Source organism: Pyrus communis, chromosome 14 (genome assembly GCF_041283825.1).
Source record: "Pyrus communis isolate YQ-2024b chromosome 14, ASM4128382v1, whole genome shotgun sequence".
NCBI lineage: Eukaryota > Viridiplantae > Streptophyta > Magnoliopsida > Rosales > Rosaceae > Pyrus > Pyrus communis.
This window is the reverse complement of record NC_142578.1, coordinates 21,429,345-21,450,389: the sequence shown is the minus strand read 5'-3', so window position 1 is coordinate 21,450,389 and position 21,045 is coordinate 21,429,345. Positions and strand designations below refer to the sequence as shown.

Here is a 21,045-nt window from a genome sequence, read left to right as displayed (position 1 = left end):
TAGCTCTCCATTCTCTCAAAAAACTACTTCCAAGTCTCTTACAAAATTCTCCAAACACTCTTCCCTCAAGATTCTAACTTTGGCATTGGAGGTTTTTCGGCCAAAGCTCTCCCCCCCCCCCCCCCCCGGGGCAAATTCATCATGGGTGCGTGAGGCTTTTTGGCCTTGTCAAAATTTGTGATTTGTTTTGTAGGTGCAATTTTGTCCAAGAAGGAGAAGGTGGAAATTTGCATCCACACTCCCGATTTCCTATCATGTCTCTCTCTTCCCTTCTTTCTCTTCACTCTCTCATGTTTATCTCTCCTCTTCCTACCTCTCTATTTTTCTTTCTCCTACATCAAACCCGAATAAATAGTTTGACTAATCCCTGTGCTCTAAAACTTTCCAATAGCAAACGCAATGTCAAGAGATATATATATATATATATATATATATATATATAATAAAAAAAAAGAATTCCATAGAAAACTGCAACTATCAGCACGTAAGAACAAAAAGCAAGGCAAAAAAAAGAGTGGATGTAATAGATATCTAGCAAACTTCCAAAGGCTTTGGTCGTGGAGATTCTCTTAAGGGTAGTGTCCATCAAAACCCACTTGAATTAAAGGTGCGTTTGCAAAGAGTTTACGGCCCATAATTAAGAATCAGGAAACAGACACATCATGTGTTTTGAATCTAAATGTAAAAGGAGTTGGGCGAAGTGTGAAGCATAGGAGATGAAGGAAAAAAAAAGACCCAGGAAACAGACACTGCAACATAATGTTTGAATCAAAATGTAAAAAAAGAAAAAAAAGAAAAAAAAAAGAAAAAAAAAAGGAAACGAACACTGCAATGTAGTGTCTAAATCAAAATATAAAAAACAGAACTAGAAAATGGACACTGTAGTGCAGTGTTTGAATCCAAATGTAAAAATAATGTAAAAAACAGAACTAGAAAACGAACATTGCATTGCAGTGTGTGAATCCAAATGCGCAAATTAGGAGTTGCGTGATGTGTGAAGAATAAGAGGCATGTGAGTGATGGACAAAAAAAACAAAACCAGAAAACGGACATTGCAACGCAATTTTTGAATCCAATAAAACCAGAATCAGAAAATAAACATTGCAATGCAGTGTCTGAATTCGTATTGACCTATTTCAAAATATGAGAAAATATGTGTCATTTAAAGTGGATGCCAGCTGTAATGACATATTTTGCAATTTTTGTTTATCTTAAATGTATTTAAGTATCACAGTACATGATTGACCTTTTTATAATTAACATAAATATGATTGATATATTATTAATATTGTAACTTTTTATTGATTTTATACAAAATCACCATAAATATTAGTATACTATTCTTTCTTTTTTTACATAAAAACATATTTTGGGACTAATAAGACTTAGTATTTGTGATATTTACTTAGAAAGGTAATGCTAAGGAGACTAAATTTGTAGATAAAATCTTATAAATTAAATGACATAGAAGTTGATGACTGGATTATTACTTAAGTGTTGACTAGGATGCTTATTTCTATTGGTGAGACATCATTTAGTTTGTAAATTTAGTCTACCTAACATTACTCTTAATTAAAAGTAAGTTCAAATAATTTTTTAATATTTTAAAATAACTAAAGGTAGGTGAGCCAAAACTGCCCCATATAGGCCATCTCCAACAAAAAGGGCTAACTATAACCTTGTCCAGAACTGTCCTACATAAATATTATTTTTAAATGAACAGTATCAGGCGATACTCATATACTATCTCAAACCGAAGGGGCTAAACATAGCCCCCTTAATAATTTACTAGTTTTAAGTTTATACTTTAAATTTATGGTTGTTTAATTAAACTACCTTTGAATGTTTTCAAATCTAGCCGTTGAATTTGAATCAATTATTGTAACCGAGGAGCTGGACAAAAAAATGGCTAAGAGGTGATAAACCCCGATCTAGAATGTCCACCTAGACTCTGAATCGAACAGTGTTGGCCGACACCAAAAAGGAGACGAAGCCATAAAGTGTAATGATATGGAAACTGTGAGTAAATTTAAACTTGAAAGTGCCTAAATGCAAGAGTGCGCAAGTGAGCAAGATTGAACCCAATTCACATGTGATGTCAGAGTATAAGTAAAGTACAGTAAAAGTAGGATAAGAATTATACCATCGAAGGTAATCTCATGTTCCAACTTTTGCCAAGAATCCTCGTCGACATGAAAGCTTAACTGCTAAAACCTAGAAAGGCGAAAAATAAGGGTGAGTGGGCCAGTTCATGGATTAGGTTTTGGGCCCTCTTTTTTTGTATCGGGTCAGGTCGGCCCATTTAGGCTCGTGGTTGAACCCGCCAGTCCCAACGAAGAAGAAAGTTGGAATTTGTAAAGGGTGGCCAGAAAACTTCAAGGGGCTATAATGGGTTCAAAACTCAACCATTTTCTACGAATCAAAAGCCAAAATGAAGATAGGGAGATAAGGAACAAGTGTATACCAATATGGGGGTTGAGCCGTGGCCGGAGTTAGCCGAAAATGGCCTGCAAAGCTTTAGAATCTCGACGAAAACTGGGGAAATTTTCCTCGAGCTATCTCTGCGTCTAAACAAAAAACATCTCAAAAATATCCTAATCGTACTCCTAAATACGATCTATAAAGATTTGAGGAGTTTTCGAAGCTTACCTTTGCCAGAAACAACGAGAAATCATCGAAGAAACTCTTGAATAGTGGCGTTGCCACTATGTAAAGAGAGAGAAGAGGGAGAGAGTGGCCACGTCCAAGGCTTTGGGGTGTGTGAGTCCGTCATTGGTCGTCGGGGAAGAGTTCTTGGAGGTGGTACTTGCTAGAATGGCGATGGTGGTGCTAGGAGTTTCCCCAAGAGGGAGGGTGAGTGAAAGAGCTAACAGAGAGCGAGACGAGAAAGACTACTAGAAGAGAGTTCGAGAGTGTAGGAAACAAGGTGCCACAGGGCAAGAGAGGAGAAGAGAGTTGAGGTGTAGGCCCCACAGACCACAAAAATCTCACCAAATAAAATATAATAATATAATAATTATTAGAAATATATATATATATATGTATATGTGTGTGTGTATATATAAAATAATAATTTTTACAAAAGTATTTTTCAGATTCGTAGTTTTGCAAAACTTTATCGTAACTCCGATTTCGATTCCTCTTGCGCCTACGTGTTCGTACCGTCGAGTACATTGAGAATATTGTAAAATAATAACTCATACGCGTTACGAAATGATGGTCAACGAAAGTCAACCATCTCGCCTTTAGGGGCATTTTCACCAATTCACTCTTTTAAAAGTAATAAAATTGTACGATTAGGGACAGGTTGTTCCAAGAAGGGAACTACATTTGGCTAGCCTGATGCCTATTTGGCCAAATAATGACCTAATGTTTTACATAATTAAATGGGCTGGGCTGGTAGGCCAATCCCATTTGTTAAGCGACTCTTGTTCGTTCTCCTTATGACTTGGGGGGCTAAAATCAAACTTGTCAAAGTTTGGGCCTTGTGAGATTGATACAGAGCCCACAAAATCTCTACATTCAATTAAGAGACACTGTGAGATTGATACAGAGCCCACAAAATCTCTACATTCGACCCCGCACCCTCTCTCTCTCCCCCAACCGTAGGTTTCGGACAGAGACACTGTGAGATCTCGCAATGGCGGCTAAAGCAAGAAACCCGAGAAAGACCCGAAACCCAGATCTGGTTCGTGGGGTGGGTAAGTTTTCGAGGTCCAAGATGTACCATAAGCGTGGTCTCTGGGCTATCAAGGCCAAAAATGGCGGCGTTTTTCCAAGCCATGACCCGAAGCCGGCGGCCGAGATCGCATCCGAGAAGCCCCCGAAGTTCTACCCCGCCGATGACGTCAAGAAGCCGCTCGTCAACAAACGCAAGCCAAAACCCACCACGCTCAGGTTCCCTTTTTCTCATTTTTTAGTTACTTAAAAAAAATAGAAAATGGGTTTGATTTGTTGGTTAGTTTTTAAAATTTTTTGATTTTGTTGAGTGAATGTAGGGCGAGTATTACACCGGGGACGGTGTTGATTATATTGTCTGGGAGGTTTAAGGGCAAGAGAGTTGTTTTTCTTAAGCAGCTTCCATCTGGGTTGCTTCTTGTTACTGGTGAGCTTTCGCTGCCATTTTTTCTTTTAACTGTTTATTTTTCGAGTTTTTTGTTTTCAGTTTTAGCTGAATGGTTGTATTCTTACTGTTAATTTTTTGTTTTGTTGTTACTAGTAATAGCATATTTCTTCATTTTTCTGAATGACAAGTTTGATAAACTCAATCTGAACTGATCCAATTAGTACATTTGAATTATCGAAACCCGGTCAATTTGAGCTTCTAATTGTGTAATAGCCTCCCATTCTGTTCGGACTGAATGCCACCAATGTTGATTTGTATAGCACCAGTAAGATTTGGTGCAAAAATGATGGTTCCCTTTGTTGTAAGTTATTGAAAAACTGTCCCCTCCCACGCACACTGCGCTTGGGTGATTGCTCGTCTCCTGTTGAATGGGATATGTTCAAATAGGGTAGTTTGTACTGTGAGTGATCTGGTACTAGTTTTGTTCTTCTGAATCTGTATCTCACGGTGAATTATTCTTGGGAAACAATGATTGATGACATGAAATATCAATTTGCAACATGTCATCTGATACCTAATTTACATGGTTACTTTCTCTGATTATGTAGATATGTTCTCGAGAATGTGATATTTACACCTTGCATCACTTAATTGTGATTGTTATAAAGTCTAAACATATGAATTAGCTTCACTAAACCTTCTACAAATGGCTTTTTCCTTGATGCATGTAAAACTTTTATGCCTTCAACTTTTAGTATCATAGGGTTTCATTAATTGATCCAGTTATTCTTTCTTTGTTTCTTATTCAAAGATTTCTTATTTTTGTTTAAATTGACTGCTTTTGTGTATTTGCTAGGCTGTGTTTTGTTTTGGGGTGTGCTATACACACGCCCTTTTTTACTACATACGCACCCTCTTAATCTCTGGTCAACTAAATTAAAGAAGATCAAGGGACAGAAATTAACAAGGGGTGTGTGGATGGCACACCCCTTTCTTTTAATTGCATGTTGTGTTGGGAAGAGTGTGTTTCTAGTTTTTGACTCTTGCATGCTTCTGCACGAAACTTGTTAAGTATCATTCTAACTTGAGTGCTGATTTTATTTCATTGCAGGGCCCTTTAAAATTAATGGTGTTCCTTTGAGACGCGTTAATCAGTCTTATGTGATTGGCACTTCAACCAAGGTTGACATTTCTGGGGTGAATGTAGAAAAGTTTGATGACAAATATTTTGCGAAGGAAGTTGAAAAGAAGAAGAAGAAGGGTGAGGGAGAGTTTTTTGAGGCAGAGAAAGAGGTTAGAGTTATTGTTTTCTTCGTTTACTTACACTTTTGAGCAAAATTATAGATATCTTCCATTATTGCTACTGTCTTCATGGACTTTAAAGTTGTTCGATGTGGCAGTGCAAGCACGGTCTTCTATTTTGCATATTATTTTTATCATGCAACATAATACCCTGAGATGAAAGGATAAGATTATACAGATTGTCTGTTACTTTATTTTTCCCTTTTGATTATATCTACCCGTCTTTTTGCTACGAGGTTCATATCTTTTACATGTTAATCAGAAGCATGTAAATTATTGGGCAATAATGCTCACTGTGGTAGATTCCGTTGGAATTTTTTCAATGTCTATTAATATTTTCCCGAACGACAAATTGTAGGACAAGAGTGTGCTCCCACAAGGGAAGAAAGATGATCAGAAGAGTGTGGATGCTTCATTGATGAAGTCCATCGAGGCTGTCCCAGACTTGAAGACGTACTTAGCAGCGAGATTCTCTCTTAAGGCGGGCATGAAGCCTCATGAGCTTATCTTTTAGACTATTATCTCATATATTACTTTTTAGGATCATTTTGTGCTCCTCAACTAGTTTGTTTCAGACTACCAGCATACTCTGTATTTTCATTTTACCACCATGTCCAAAATTTTGCGTTGATCGGAGTTGCATTATGAAAGATTTTGTTTTGGCCATTTTGATCTATGGCCATGGTAGACTTTGTTGATCTGTCAATGGATCTTAGAAATCGACGAATTTCTCTTGTTTCTTTGCACAAAATACAAGTTCTTGTACCCGTGTAACAATCTAAAACGATCTTCCTATGAACGCAAAACTGGCCTTTGACAGTTTTACGAAAAAATTGATTGGGATTCGCTTAAAATTCTCCGCATCAACCCCCTTCCGAAGTTATTATTCACTCTGCAAATTGTGAGCACAAATGGGAAATCTACTGTATTTTTTTCTTTAATAAATAATATTATCCACACTAAAAGGCGGTGGAGTGGGTTAAGGTCTCACAATGATCTAGCAATAATATGATTTGAATTCGCTTTTGGTAAGAATCGAATTTAAGACATCTCCCTTACAATTAAAGTGGAATATCATTAGATCGTAGTTTTCTGGTGTGTTTGTAAAACAGATTTACGAGTCAATGGTGAAAAAACCCACACCTCTTGTGTGTAGAATGACAAGTTTCATGCTGAATGTATGATGTCATCATAATGACAAGTTCAATAAAATTGACTTACATGCTTGTGACTTTCCCTTGGCCTATCTACTTCAAAACCTAAACCTAATTACCGAATTGCAGGGCTGAAATTCCCCACCGTTGGACATCAAATGTCTCAGGGCTATCTTCCAAATAGTTTAATAATTCATGTGGGCCAAGAGCAATGAGCGAAAGCATACCTTAGCATATTCCAAATGTTTCATAATTTCCTCCGGCACAGATGAGTTCACAAACATTGGACACAGCAACTAGTCCTTCTTTGAGCCTCCAATGGAGTCTCTGCATCTGTATGGTCCTTAAATATATGGACAAAGAACTTCAATGGGTTGGAATAGAAGTTCTCAATATATCCCAATATATAGGGACTCACTCGTACCTCAAAAGAATTTTTTAGGGCTTCAATGAGTCGAAATAAAAGTCATCAAAGTATCCTAATATAGGGACTCACTCATACCTCAAAGGAATTCTCAAATGTGAGGATTGTATAGGGACTCAAAGAGTAGGCTTTACTGTTGATTTTGAGTGGGAACATTAGAAATTTATCGGTACCTCTTTTCTACTTTGTGTACTTGTGTTCAAGCGCTTCCCAAATTTCCTTTGGAGATTGAATGTGAGTGTACAAGTCTTACAAACGATCAGATAATGTGCCCAAGATGTGTCCTCTACATACAATTCATCTTTTTCACGCTTCCTTCAATCGACAATTATTTTGTCTGTGTCTTTGTCACTTGGTTCACGAATAGGCTGCAATTTGGTGTCCAACACGTATATGACATTTAGAACAGTAAGCATGAAACACATATTGTCCTTCCATTGGGTGAAGTTGGATCCATCAAATTTGTCTAGCTTGTAGACATCTTGATTGATAATCTTCAAAGCCACATTAACTGACTTTTTTCTCCATGACGAAAATAACACTTTATGATTGTTGGAGTAAAAGTAAAAATATAGAGAATAATTTGAAAAGATTGACTTTGAGGTACTCGTTTCCTTAAAGTGTTATTTGCCCCCACTATAATGAGTTTGCTAAAAGGTTCTTAGCAAATCACTTCTAGGATACAACAAAGTATGAAATATTTGATTAGCAAAATTGAATTATATTCCCTTAGAAATAACTAAAAAGAAATTGTATGAATGTGATGGAGAGAGAAGAGAGCAAGGAATGTAGAAACAAATTTATGAAATTGTGGGTGAAACATTATGACACAATAGGTATTTATAGACATTAAAGCATTCATTTTAGTTGAAGATATACAACTTTTATTAAGAATGTTGACCCAAAAAGCATATCTTCTATTTAAAGTTTCCAGAAAATACAGATTACTTCTTTTAATTTTATTCCTGCACTTTGAGTAAGAATCATGTCTTTTAATAAAAACTGCAACAATTCAACCAAAAGAGCTTGTAGTCATGCCTCCCTGAGCTTGAGGAAGGCGCAATGGCAGGATGTTAATATCATAGGCCCAAAGCACACCAAGATATCTACCTAGTCCCGAAGGCTCAAGACCTACAGGGGCAGACATTGCTCTTAGAGCAACTCCATCTGTAAAAGCCCCCTGACAAAAGTTCATTCAATCCCCCAAATAAATAGTAATTAATTGCAATGATTATTATTTTTTATTAAAATAATAAAAAAATTATTTTTCATTTCTGATATGTTTTTTTAACCAGTCTTGTCATGTTACGTGTCATTATCCGAAAATACAATTTTTATGAATAGATGTTTAAGTAGAATTTTTACCAATTCCGTAGCATCACATATCATGATTTTGTCTGAATTTTATGGATAAATTTCCGATTAAATTTTAACCAATTACGACTCTTCAACTGATGAGCATGTCACGTCATCACCATCTCCGTCTTTCTTTCCCCATTCCAATCCAATCCAAATCCAATCCAATCCAGACAGAGGTTCTGTATTAATACACTCTGTAATGCTACCTGTAATAACAAAATCCACCTAATCTTGAAACCCCAATGGATCATCATCAATCAGACATCAAAACCCACGGCCCTGGTTTATCCTCCACCTCCTCCTACTTCTCCTGTACCAATCAGGCTACCACAACCACTTCCCCTCCGAAGCTCTCCCCAGAGCTCTCCCCCACGGACAGAGCAGCCCACTCCTCTGCCCGTACGGCCTCTACACTGAACAAATTTCCGGCACCTCCTTCACCTCCCCTCGCAAGCTCAACCTCTGACCATGGCTCTACCGCATCAAACCCTCCGTCACCCACGAGCCCTTCAAGCCACTCGAGCTGGTATACTAAATTTCATAAAACAAGTGTAGGGACACTAAAGAATTTACCCTTTGTCGACTTGTATTATGAGGTATATCGGCATGTTTTTTAGATGCATGAAAAAATCTCACCCTATATGATGTTGCATAACCTTTTTCTTACATATCTCCGTAAGACAATTAACATTCCCATTAAGTTTCAAGCTCATTCCCAAAGTTTGTAATCCGCTAAACAAGCAGACCTCCTCCATGCATTAACAGAGTAAAATGTTGCTTCAATTCAAACAAAACAAAAAATTACATAGTTACTAACAGCATTAGTGGTATTTGTCTCTCATTTAGAGGAGGTCTTAGTTTCAACTAACATAGATAAAAATGTTGATATACATTTACGGTAAGTTTGATGCTTAGTTGTGACTATTTTGAAAAGATCATGATGAAATAGATATCAAGAAAATCGCTGGGTACCCAAACTTTTTGCCCCAAATCCATGCAATTTTTTATTCATCATGGAAACTGAAAGTAATGATTGAATTACTACAAACATAAAATGATTGAATTTGTTCACCATTAAATCTTATCCAACTAATTAACTAACCCGCAGAATCCCAAATCATCCAGTAATTTAACTATAACCGCGATCAAAATCTGAACAAGGCATAGAAAACATAGAAGAAAGAGTAGACTGTTCAATATTCACCATCTGAAGTAGCTAGAATCGTCAGGAATCTCTTCAAAGTACTTCTGGTAAAGTCTTGGATCAACATCTGAAAATGGATCTGAAATTTCCCATGAAAAGTTCCAAGGCTTCTTGGTCTGTTGGGAATCGGTGCTCTGGGTTTCTTTGGGTGTCGAAATCACTTCCTTATCACTTGCCGGAATCACAGTTTCAACTCCTCTCTTGACCCTTTGAGCCTCTTCCACTGAAACCTCACAACCCTTTTCTTCTTTGGTGTAGAAATCACTTCTGCTCTCGCTCTCGGGTGCGGAAATCACTTCCTCTTCACTTCCCGGAATCACATTTTGATCTCCTTTCTTGACCCTTCGAGACTCCTCCACCGAAACCTCACAACCCTTTCCTTCCTTGGTGTATAAATCACTTCCGCTTTCGCTCTCAGGTGCAGAAATCACTTCCTTGTCACTTCCCAGAATTACATTTCCATCGCTTTTCTTGACCCTTTGAACCTCTCCCCTTGACAACTCAAGATCATTTTCTTCTCTGGTGTGGAAATCACTTCCGCTTTCACTCTCGGGTGCAGAAATTACATACTCTTTAGCTTTTTTTGTACAATCAGTAATCCCCCTTTTTGTGCCGGTATTCTTGAAACTTTAAATCCCTCAGGAGAGGAATTGGACCCGGAATTTCAAACGAGGGCTTTACATTACCATCAATCTGCTCCATCTTGGTGTTTTTGATTTGCTGTGGTTTGGAATTTTCGGTTTCCTTTGTTTCATCTCCAGTAGCTTCTTGATCTTTCTACCCCGTTCCATCAGTTTGATCATGATCTTGCTCAGCATCCGAAGCAGCATTAGATTGATCGTCTGGACTGGTTTCTTCACCCGCATTCTCTGCCATTACTGAAAGAGACCAAACACTCTGAAAAGGAAGAATGGATGCGAGAGAGAGAGAGAGAGAGAGAGAGAGAGAGAGAGAGGCAAATTTGGGGTTGGAATATGGTCTTTGGGCGTATATGTATATCTTTAGAGAGAGAGAGTGAGAGAGAGAGAGAGAGGCAAATTTGGGGTTGGAATATGGTCTTTGGGCGTATATGTATATCTTTAGAGAGAGAGAGAGAGAGAGAGAGAGAGAGAGAGAGAGAGAGAGGCAAATTTGGGGTTGGAATATGGTCTTTGGGCGTATATGTATATCTTTAGAGAGAGAGAGTGAGAGAGAGAGAGAGAGGCAAATTTGGGGTTGGAATATGGTCTTTGGGCGTATATGTATATCTTTAGAGAGAGAGAGAGAGAGAGAGAGAGAGAGAGAGAGAGAGAGAGAGAGAGGCAAATTTGGGGTTGGAATATGGTCTTTGGGCGTATATGTATATCTTTAGAGAGAGAGAGAGAGAGGTAGGCTGGTATTTCTGTTAGTGACGGTTGCAGAGGAAGTGGGAACATTCTTTTGACTGAAATTCAATTGGTTGCGACTTGTGGGACTCCAGCTTTTTAGTACAGTTGTCAGAGTTTTTTTATTAAAAATTGTTATTATTACTATTTCAAAAATCTTATTTGTATTTTAAACTTTCTATGATTAGAAAGAAACTAGAAAGTGCTACCCGCGCGATGCTACGGGATTATGATATGTTATAGTAAAAACATATGAAGGATCATGTATCTAATGGTCGTGGAGCTAATAATCATGCACTTAACACTGAACACCTAAATGTCATCAAACCAATGTAAACTTTTATTTAACTAAGTTCTTAGCACTTCAGTTCAATCTTAAGTTAAAAAGAGTAATTCAATTGACTAAAATTACACAAAGGAAGGGAGAAAGACAGAACAAACAGTTGCAGAAAAGTGTATAGTGACATTGATCCTGCAAGTTAAATATGAAAAATGTTCAAAAGAATGTAAAAGCTCAAATTATCCCTAGCATGAGTAGATTAACGATGAAAAAACCAAATTTGTATTAGTTTATATTGCTTAACACTTCAGCAAGAAAAAATGGAAAGAAAAAAATATTTTTAAATATCTAGTGATTAAGTGAATGACAGTGAACATTATACTTAGTATAACATGAATATGCATGTGCATAGTAAATACTAAGCAAGAATATGCATAGGTAAGTAATACCCATCAATTAACCATTTTAATTAACACTTCAAAAAAATTGTTTACGTATAAAAAATCTAAATCCCTTGTAATAACAAATTATTGGTCAAAATACTACACTTTGAAAATATATAATAAAAGAAAAATAGGAAAATGAACTTACCAATATGGACATATGGATTGCTTCTGAAAGGATGTTATATGCAAGGTTATTATCCGAATGACTTTGTCTGTAATAAGAAGAGTAACTGACTTAAAAAGCATCATCATTGCTACTTGCTACTCTTCCTACATAATCTAAGAATATAATTAATCAAATAGATACGGAATCACATTGACCATAAACTATTACATGTAATTAAAAAAAATAAAGAGGAGAGAGAGAATCGTGAAATAACTCAAAAACTCTAGCCCAAAAAACTAATTGTTATGCAATTAGATATTTTTTAATAATTGCACATGTAAAGTTTTTTCTTAATAAGTAAGATGTCATAAACATGATATTCCACACTTATTAATTTGATTGTCTCATTTTGAAAGGAGGAAAATAAAAGTAGATGTCTTACTTTTCTCAACAGCAAATCTATTGTTTTTGAGAATCTCTGCAATTGTGACAACTGTGGTAATAGCTGCAGTGGTACAATGAGATATTAATCCTTGCATCAGCTTTAATACTAAACGAATCAAATCTAGAATGAAGAACGGTAATATGCATGATAAAAAAATTATTCTAAATGTTGGGAAAAGGGAATGAGAAGGTTACATTTGACTGGATTCATAATGCCCTAGTAAGGGGAGTTGGTATCATGAGACATCATTTGATAATTTAATTTTTTTCAAGAAATGGACAGATGTAATCATCAACTTACACTTTTAAAATGTAATAGTTTATAAAATTCAAGGCTTGAAAATAAAAAGGAATTACTCTGTTGAATAGAGAGGAATCAACATTTAGAGATAGGAAAAGGTTGATCTTTTGACCTGCTAGTCTAGTAATATCAAGCAAGACAACGTCTTCTATTCAAAGGTCAATTATTTTTCTAATAGAAAACTGTATGTTACATAAATTTATTGAATTAGAATCAAACTAATGAGATTAAAGTGAAAATTTAAAACTAATGCACAAAATGGATTTGAGGGCTAAATTTTTTTAAAAGTAAATAGGAAAAAATAAGGTAAAATTGTCGAGACATTTTATTATACTAAAGCCCTTGGATAGTTTGAAAATCTTACCCTTATTCATTCTTCACTCTCACTCTATTTTGCTATACATTAACACAATAAAATATAATCAGATGGATAATTATTAATCTACAAAACAATAAGAAATTAATATAAATAAAAAATGACAAACCTATTACTTTGCATTCTCATTATTGCAGATACCCGATAATTCCTATCACCAGAAACTCTTACTTCATAAGAGCCATATGTAACGTGCAAGAAAGTAATAAGAAATTAACTAAACTATCACTCAAGAAGAAGTTAGACAGAAGTGTGGAGAATACAAAACAGATATCTACTTCTAGTCTATCAATATGTTAAGATTGTATCAGGTTCAATGCCTAAATGAAGAGTAGAAATTCATCCACGAAATAAGGTGTTATTTTTAAGTATTGTAACACAAACGTAACATGTGTACAACCATCAACCCACACCCAAGGTAAACTACACATACTCGCATAACTCTTACACCCTAAGAAACATGTTATTAAAATATTAGTATCAATACATCATATTTGCTACTATCATTTTCAGGAGTCATGTGGTTTTCCATGAATTGTGAAGCATTTATATACAAAGTGAGATTTGCCAATACCTCCAGATATTTCCAAGTGTGCGCTAGTGTATTTTTTTCCTTTGAAACATGCAGTTTTTTTTTACCCGTATTATTCCCACCATTAACCAAAAAGGAAGGAAAATTTGACAAAAGAAGCTATCTTAATACCTTTCAGAAAAATTATCAACCACAAAATAAGCACTGCATTTTGAGCCTATGAAAAGAAGAATAACCCAAAATACATTCACAATTATTACTTGACACTTTCTAACTTTCTCTAAAACTTTCTGCTTTGTCAATCCCTTTTCTCTTGCCTGCCTAAATATAAAAATAAATAAATCAATTTCTTGTGAAAATTCAATAATTATGTAAAAGAGCATCTGATTATTTTGAAAGCAGTTGAGGTGGGTTCTATAGCAAGGAATAATTTGAAGCATATCAAAGTTAATAAGTTCTAAGAGGGGTGAAAAAAAACTTAGCAAAGAAAAAAGGTATTGAATGACCAATAATAAGAATTTGGTCACCTTATTTGATCAATGCCAATGATCCTGAAGTGAGTGTCAAGTACATTTAAATTTGCATAGAACAAAGCTTGAGAAACACACATCTGTGAATGATAAGAATAATTAATGTTGGACATTTTTTTTCTGCTAAATGGAATGGTGATCATTTGATTCAGTAATTACAAATATCAACACATTTGTAAGTAAAAACTTTAAAGAGTGTAGACAAAGCGTTTAAAATTTATTGAAATACAATGTGAATTCAGTGTACTTATAAAGAATGTAATGACTGACAGAACTATAAACATAATCAGAATTTTGGAAAGGAAATTATCAAATAGCCAAAATTAAGTCCACAAATGGTGTACTACGCAAAAGATGAAAGCTTTACCAAATACCCAAAAGTTTAAAAACAAACACACAGGGAAAAAAGAAGAAGAAGAAGGTGAAAATACCTTTCATAAGATCTTGAGCTCCTCACACGCCCGTTTAAACTTATACAATAGTTCTCCCAGTCAAATTTGCTTAAGTAATCCAAAAATCTATAAAGGACCTATAGAAATGAAAAGTAATTAAGTTCTTAAACTTATATATGAGCAATGATTGGTGTAATAAATTTCAGCCAATTGTTTCCCTACGGCATGCAAATCTTTCTTATGGAAAAAAATACAATTTAATCAAATCATAAACGAAATCAAACGAAAAAACGAAATCAAACGAATGTTTCCTGCAACCAAAAAACGAAATCAAACGAAAGAACCAGATGTAAAACACGAAGAAATAGAAAAAAACGCTGAGCAAAATAGGTGAAGAGCCGAACTTTAGAACAATCAATTAAAAAAATTTCTTCCTAACCAAACAGAAAATAAAGCAACGCATGAACAAACACACCTGAAACAGAGCGATTCGTTCGTGGAAAACAGCGAGATAAACATGCCAAACACCCTTCCACACGATCCGATTGGAATCAAAACCGAAAGACAAACGGAGAAATAGAGAGAAACGGAAAGACAGAGAGAAGAAAAGAAAGAGGAAAGTGAAAAATGAAAGATGCTGGAAGCATCTTCCCACACAAAACGCACGCACGGGAACAAAAATGAGAGAGGGGCAAAGTGGCCAATTCATCATACAAACCCACTAAAGCCTAAAACACATGAAGAGAATAAGGGGTAAAACCGGATGGGCACTGTTAATGAACAGTACCCATCCGCTGAGTTTTAGTAGATATAAATATATTTGTAAAGAGTGTAAAATGAGATTTTTAGAATGTTAAATAATAGTTCTCTTTTAAATTTTTGATAAAATAGGAATAGTATTAATGAAGTGTCAATTTGTAAATCTTGTAAAATGTAACATGTTAATTGAGAAATGAATTTATTGTTGATGATCTAACTCGCTTGAATGGATCTTACAATTTGGGTTCAGTATTTTTAGATCAAGCTCCTTCATTGTGTCGACATCTTTCTAGTTATTGATGTAGCAGAAGTTGCTTGGCCTTATGCCCCTTTGTAAACCAAAAACAAAAAATATCAACTTTTAATTGGAATAGGTATGTAAAGTAGGGGTGGACAAAAATACCGGAGGAACGAAACCGAACTTGGATTGAATTAGAAAAAATAACCGATTGGTTTGAATCAACTAGTATACTTCAAAATTGTTCTCAATTACTCTAGGAGAACAAATAATGGGATTAAATCGGAAAAAAGAGGACCCCAACATGTTATCAATAAGAAAATACAAATCCAATAGCAAAAAGGAGCAAAAACAAGCAAAGAGAATTACGTAAACAGACCTGGGAAGACCCAATGAAGATGCAGCGATGTCCAATCGGCAGGAGGTGAAGTTTAGGAAAAGTGGAAGAGACGGGAGAGGCAGGGACTTTAGAGGGAAATGGATAGAAGAGGGCGGGAAAGGCAGCAGAAAAGTAAGCTGGTATTTCTGTTAGTGACGGTTGCAGAGGAAGTGGGAACAATCTTTTGACTGAAATTCAATTGGTTGCGACTTGTCGGACTCCAGCTTTTTAGTACAGTTGTCAGAGTTTTTTTATTAAAAATTGTTATTATTACTACTTCAAAAATCTTATTTGTATTTTAAACTTTCTATGATTAGAAAGAAATATATTTGTGAGGAGTGTAGAATGAGATTTTTAGAATGTTAAATAATAGTTCTCTTTTTAATTTTTGATAAAATAGGAATAGTATTAATGAAGTGTCAATTTGTAAATCTTGTAAAATGTAACATGTTAATTGAGAAATGAATTTATTGTTGATGATCTAACTCGCTTGAATTGATCTTACAATTTGGGTTCAGTATTTTTAGATCAAGCTCCTTCATTGTGTCGACATCTTTCTAGTTATTGATGTAGCAGAAGTTGCTTGGCCTTATGCCCCTTTGTAAACCAAAAACAAAAAATATCAACTTTTAATTGGAATAGGTATGTAAAGTAGGGGTGGACAAAAATACCGGAGGAACGAAACCGAACTTGGACTGAATTAGAAAAAATAACCGATTGGTTTGAACTTGGACTGAATTAGAAAAAATAACCGATTGGTTTGAATCAACTAGTATACTTCAAAATTGTTCTCAATTACTCTAGAAGAACAAATAATGGGATTAAATCGGAAAAAAGAGGACCCCAACATGTTATCAATAAGAAAATACAAATCCAATAACAAAAACAAGCAAAGAAAATTACGTAAACTGACCTGGGAAGACCCAATGAAAGATGCAGCGATGTCCAATCGGCAGGAGGTGAAGTTTAGGAAAAGTGATAAAGGCGGGAGAGGCAGGGAAGGGCAGCAGAAAAGTAAGCAAAATTGGGCTTTAAAGATACTTTGGAGTTGTTAGTGAGGTTATATAATGGGATTTGACGTGGAGGTAGCGTATGGAGAGTGGATTAAGGCGCCGCCGATAAGAGATGTGGTGATACCAACGAGAGTGGAGTGTGTGGGCAGGGGGGAACGCCGGCAGGCTGGGGCGGTGCGCGGACCGGGCTTCATGTCTGCACAGAATCAAGGTAGATTACGGATGTCAAACTCACAAAGAATGGAGAGTAATCAAACCACTGAGACTGGGGGAGCATCTCAGAGTCGTGGCACAGGTCAAAAAAAATGGCGCAGAAGAATGCGGGGGGAGGGAGAGGATTCGTCTTCCTGCTCTGAAATGGAAAGCATCAAAACAGTGGGTGAAGGACAATCGGGCGATGTCTAGGGGGGCAATGACACTCTGTCCGCTCAGGGTGAGGACCCAATCTGGGGCAGTAAAAGAAGTGGGGAAGCACAGGATTTGGGGCTCACTCAAGCTCCACAGAAGAAACTCAAAGGCCCGGTTACGGAGGAGAACTGCCAAGGTAGGGAGGCAGAGATAGGAAGGAGGTTAAACAGCAAGGATGGAGGGCTAACAATGGAAAGAGCGAACCGTACGGCGGAGGAAAATAAGGAAGAAATAAGTGAGAATACTGGAAGACAGGATGTAATGGAAGGGGGGTCGGACTTTGATAAAGGTAGGATGGTGACACGGAAGGCGGGCAAGTGGGCTCGGGGCGGTGGCGGCTGGCCTTCAACAGCCGCAGGCCAGCCATGAGTTATATCTTCTGGAACTGTCGTGGGCTAGGGTCGAACACGACAGTCAGGGCTCTTCATGGGCTTATTCGCAAAAAGAGACCCTCTATGATCTTTTTATCGGAGACTAAGATGAAAGATCATAGAATTCTAGGGGTGAGGAGGAGATTGGGTTATGTTCATGGCTTTGATGTTTCGCCAGTTGGAAGTTCTGGAGGATTGAGCTTGTGGTGGGAGGACAATCTGGAGGTTAATATTATCTTTTCGTCCAAGCATATTATTGATGCTGTGATGAGAATTAAAGGGCAAACGCATTGGAGTCGGATTACGGGTGTGTATGGAACGCCGTATAGAGGTGAGAAAAATCTGTTTTGGGAATGGATGGTTAACCACTTTACCCCCACGGACATTCCTTGGATTTGTGGCGGGGACTTCAACGAATTCCTGTGGGATCATGAGAAGTCTGGTGGAGTGGAGGTTTTGTACAACAAGCCTAGGTTCTTAGAAGAGTTTCTGTCTTCCTCTCAGTTGATGGACTTGGGTTTCAATGGGCCGGCCTTTACGTGGAGAGGGATGAGAAAAGGGGATTGGGTGGAGGAGAGGTTAGACAGGGTCATGGCGAATGAGAAGTGGCAGCAACTCTGGCCGAACTCCCAAGTTATGCATGACACGGTTTTATCATCGGACCACTGCCCAGTTATTCTTATTTCCAATATTGAAGGGCAGAAAGGAAGGAAGATGTTCAGGTTTGAGGCGTATTGGGTCTCGGAGGAAGAGTGTAAGAATTTGGTGGAAAAGTGCTGGGATCGGCGGCATAATGGCAGCCCTGTGTATAGGTGGGTAAGATCTTTAAACGATTGCCGCTATCGTTTAAGCAGGTGGAATCACACTAAGTTTATGGGGCGAGGTAGCAGGATCCATGATCTTCTTTCCCAGTTAGATTTGCTCCAGCGGGACTGGGGTCCAAACTATGATGAGATAAGGGAAATATCTCGGCGGATTGATGAGTTAAGACTCCAAGAGGAGAGTTATTGGTGCCAGCGATCGAGGGTAAAATGGTTGAGGGAGGGGGATGCTAACACTCAGTTTTTTCACTCTTCAACCCTTCAGAGGCGGAGGAGAAATAAGATAGTGAAGCTTAGGGATGAGAATGGGAACTGGGTGGAGAGTCCGGCTCAGGTGCGTCAATTGGTGGATAATCACTTCACTTCAGTTTTTAGCTCGGCAGGGGATCGTAACTGGGGGTCGCTCCTAGATTGCATTAATCCATCGGTCTCGCCAGAAATGAATGAGGCGCTAATTGCACCAGTCACGGAGGAGGAGATAAAGGCAGCGGCTAGGAATATGGGAGGGCTGAAGGCTCCTGGCCCCGATGGTTTCCAGGGGATATTTTATCAGACATACTGGGAGATTGTGCGGGAGGGTGTTTCTGCTTTGGTTAGAGATTTGATTCAGGATGCTGCAGGTTCGAGTTTGATAAATCAGACTCATGTGGTGCTGATTCCCAAAGTCCCGAATCCGGAAGTTGTGTCGCAATTCAGACCGATTAGCCTGTGCAACTACTCGTACAAAATTCTGTCAAAGATTCTTGCTAACCGGTTGAAGGTATTATTACCTAAAATCATCTCTCCTTCTCAGAATGCTTTTGTGACGGGTAGACAAATTCAGGATTGTATTGGCATAGCCCATGAGATGTTTCATTATCTGAAGGGAAGGAAAGCTCGGAATAGATTTGAAATGGGGATTAAACTTGATATGCAGAAGGCGTATGATAGGGTTGAATGGGATTTTTTGGATGCGGTAATGGAAAGAATGGGTTTTTGCAGTAGATGGAGATCGTTAATTAGTGGTTGTGTTTCGTCTGTGAAGTTCGCTGTTCTCCTAAATGGGCAGGCTGGAAAGTCCTTTGCTCCCTCGCGAGGTCTCCGTCAGGGGGATCCTCTTTCTCCTTATTTATTTATTTTGGTGGGGGAAGTTCTATCCAAACTGATTCAGGGTGCGGTTGACCAAAGGAGGTTGGAGGGTGTCAAGATAGGTGGATCCGGACCCGTGATTTCTCACCTCTTCTTTGTGGATGATACCCTTCTGTTTTTGCGGGCTGATATGAAAAACTGCGGGAATTTAAGACATCTGCTGGACAATTTTTGTGTGGCGTCGGGGCAGAAGGTAAATTTGGAGAAATCCAGTGTATTTTTTGGGGCTAACGTTCCGAAGGTGAATGCTGAGCAGATGGGGAACGCCCTTGATATGAAGGTAGTAATCAATCCGGGAACATATTTGGGGGTCCCTACCATATGGGGTCGGTCGAAAAAGCGTGGTCTTGCTTATGTAAAAGGAAGAGTAATGGAAAAGCTACAAGGGTGGAAACAAAATACTCTTTCCCGTGCCGGTAAAGAGGTTTTAATTAAGGCTGTTATCCAAGCTATCCCGGCATACCCAATGTGCATTTTCAAATTCCCAGCCGCTGTTTGTAAGGAATTGGATGCGTTGGTGGCTGGGTTTTGGTGGGGATGCAAGGAGGGAGCCCACAAGATTCACTGGGTTTCAAAGGAGGTTTTGGGTTTGCCAAAAGACATGGGTGGTTTAGGCTTCAGAAATTTTCAGGAATTTAATGATGCTCTGCTTGCTAAACAGTGCTGGCGTTTAATCACGGAACCGGATTCGCTATGGGCTAAGGTGATTAAGGCTCGGTATTTTCCACATAGCTCGATCTGGGATGCAAAGAAGGGTGGGCGGGCCTCTTGGGCGTTGAGCAGCCTCATCTGTGGCAGGGACCTGATTAGGGAGGGCTCCCATTGGCAGATCTTGGGTGGTCAGGAGGTGCGGGTGTGGCAGGATAGGTGGCTTCCATCCTTGCCCCTTGGACACCCGGAGCCGGTTGGCCAAGTTGCGGTTACTCCCAGTTTAAGGGCCAGTGCACTTATCTGTTCGGAGTCGGGGCGGTGGAATATTAACTTTTTACAGCCTTTCATATCGGGGGAGGCTATGCAGGCGATTGAGGAGACGCCTCTTGGAGATTTAAGTCGTAATGATAGACTTATATGGGATACGAGTAAGAACGGCTCTTATTCGGTCAAGTCAGGATACAGATGGCTGCAAGGAAGATCGCTGGCGAGAAGGGATTTGCGTCGGCCTTCTGTTCGTGGGGTTCCCAAAGCGTTTTGGAAGGTGATCTGGAAGCTGGAGGTGCCCCCCAAGTTACGGCATTTCTTGTGGCTTACTGTTCATAATTGTCTTCCTACTCGGGAGGCACTGTTCCGACGAAGGTCCTCTCAAACCTCTTCTTGTCCTATTTGCTGCTGCCATGATGAAACCATTGAGCACATTTTCCTTTCCTGCTCTTGGGTTGAGCCAATTTGGTTTGGAGGGGCATTGGGTTATAAAATGGATCGTCTTTCTCTCCCTTCTTGGTCGGACTGGATTCAGGGGGTTTTCTCTCCAAATTTATGCAACTCTGGAGATATAATGTGGAGACAATCTTATATTGTTTTTACCTGTTGGTGCATTTGGAAGGCTCGCTGTGATTTTGTTTTTAAAGGGGTGCCCATTAACCCGTTAAAGGTCCTGGCTGCTGTCTCTGCGGCGGTGAGCTCGTTTTTTAGTGCAAAGGCAAAGGATGGG

General features: G+C 38.2%; 1 protein-coding gene and 1 long non-coding RNA gene across 11 annotated transcripts; one reads left to right on the top strand and one right to left on the bottom strand.

Moving 5' to 3' along the window:
• The first annotated feature begins 3,576 nt into the window (after positions 1 to 3,576).
• On the top strand, positions 3,577 to 6,018 carry LOC137713208 (large ribosomal subunit protein eL6). The gene is made up of 4 exons (XM_068452483.2): positions 3,577 to 3,897; positions 3,999 to 4,105; positions 5,178 to 5,359; positions 5,727 to 6,018. Exons 1-4 carry the CDS (start codon positions 3,641 to 3,643, stop codon positions 5,880 to 5,882), a joined length of 702 nt encoding a protein of 233 aa, XP_068308584.2. The 5' UTR covers positions 3,577 to 3,640; the 3' UTR covers positions 5,883 to 6,018.
• A 5,172-nt stretch (positions 6,019 to 11,190) lies between these two features.
• Positions 11,191 to 15,090, bottom strand: LOC148691380 (uncharacterized). 10 transcript variants are annotated; one of them, XR_015955927.1, is made up of 7 exons: positions 14,320 to 15,090; positions 13,886 to 13,968; positions 13,619 to 13,679; positions 12,815 to 12,846; positions 12,148 to 12,210; positions 11,745 to 11,811; positions 11,191 to 11,345 (listed from the first exon to the last, which is right to left on the bottom strand). It is a non-coding gene; the product is annotated as an uncharacterized LOC148691380 (long non-coding RNA). The 10 variants fall into 10 exon arrangements; XR_015955930.1 differs by lacking the exon at positions 13,619 to 13,679; XR_015955928.1 differs by lacking the exon at positions 13,886 to 13,968.
• Between the last annotated feature and the right edge of the window lie 5,955 nt (positions 15,091 to 21,045).

Coding starts and splice junctions, on each gene's coding strand:
- LOC137713208 (XM_068452483.2), top strand. CDS start 3,641: ATGGCGGCTAAAGCAAGAAACCCGAGAAAGACCCGAAACCCAGATCTG. Junction 4,106..5,177: donor TGGGTTGCTTCTTGTTACTG/GTGAGCTTTCGC, acceptor ATTTCATTGCAG/GGCCCTTTAAAATTAATGGT. Junction 5,360..5,726: donor TTTTTGAGGCAGAGAAAGAG/GTTAGAGTTATT, acceptor GACAAATTGTAG/GACAAGAGTGTGCTCCCACA.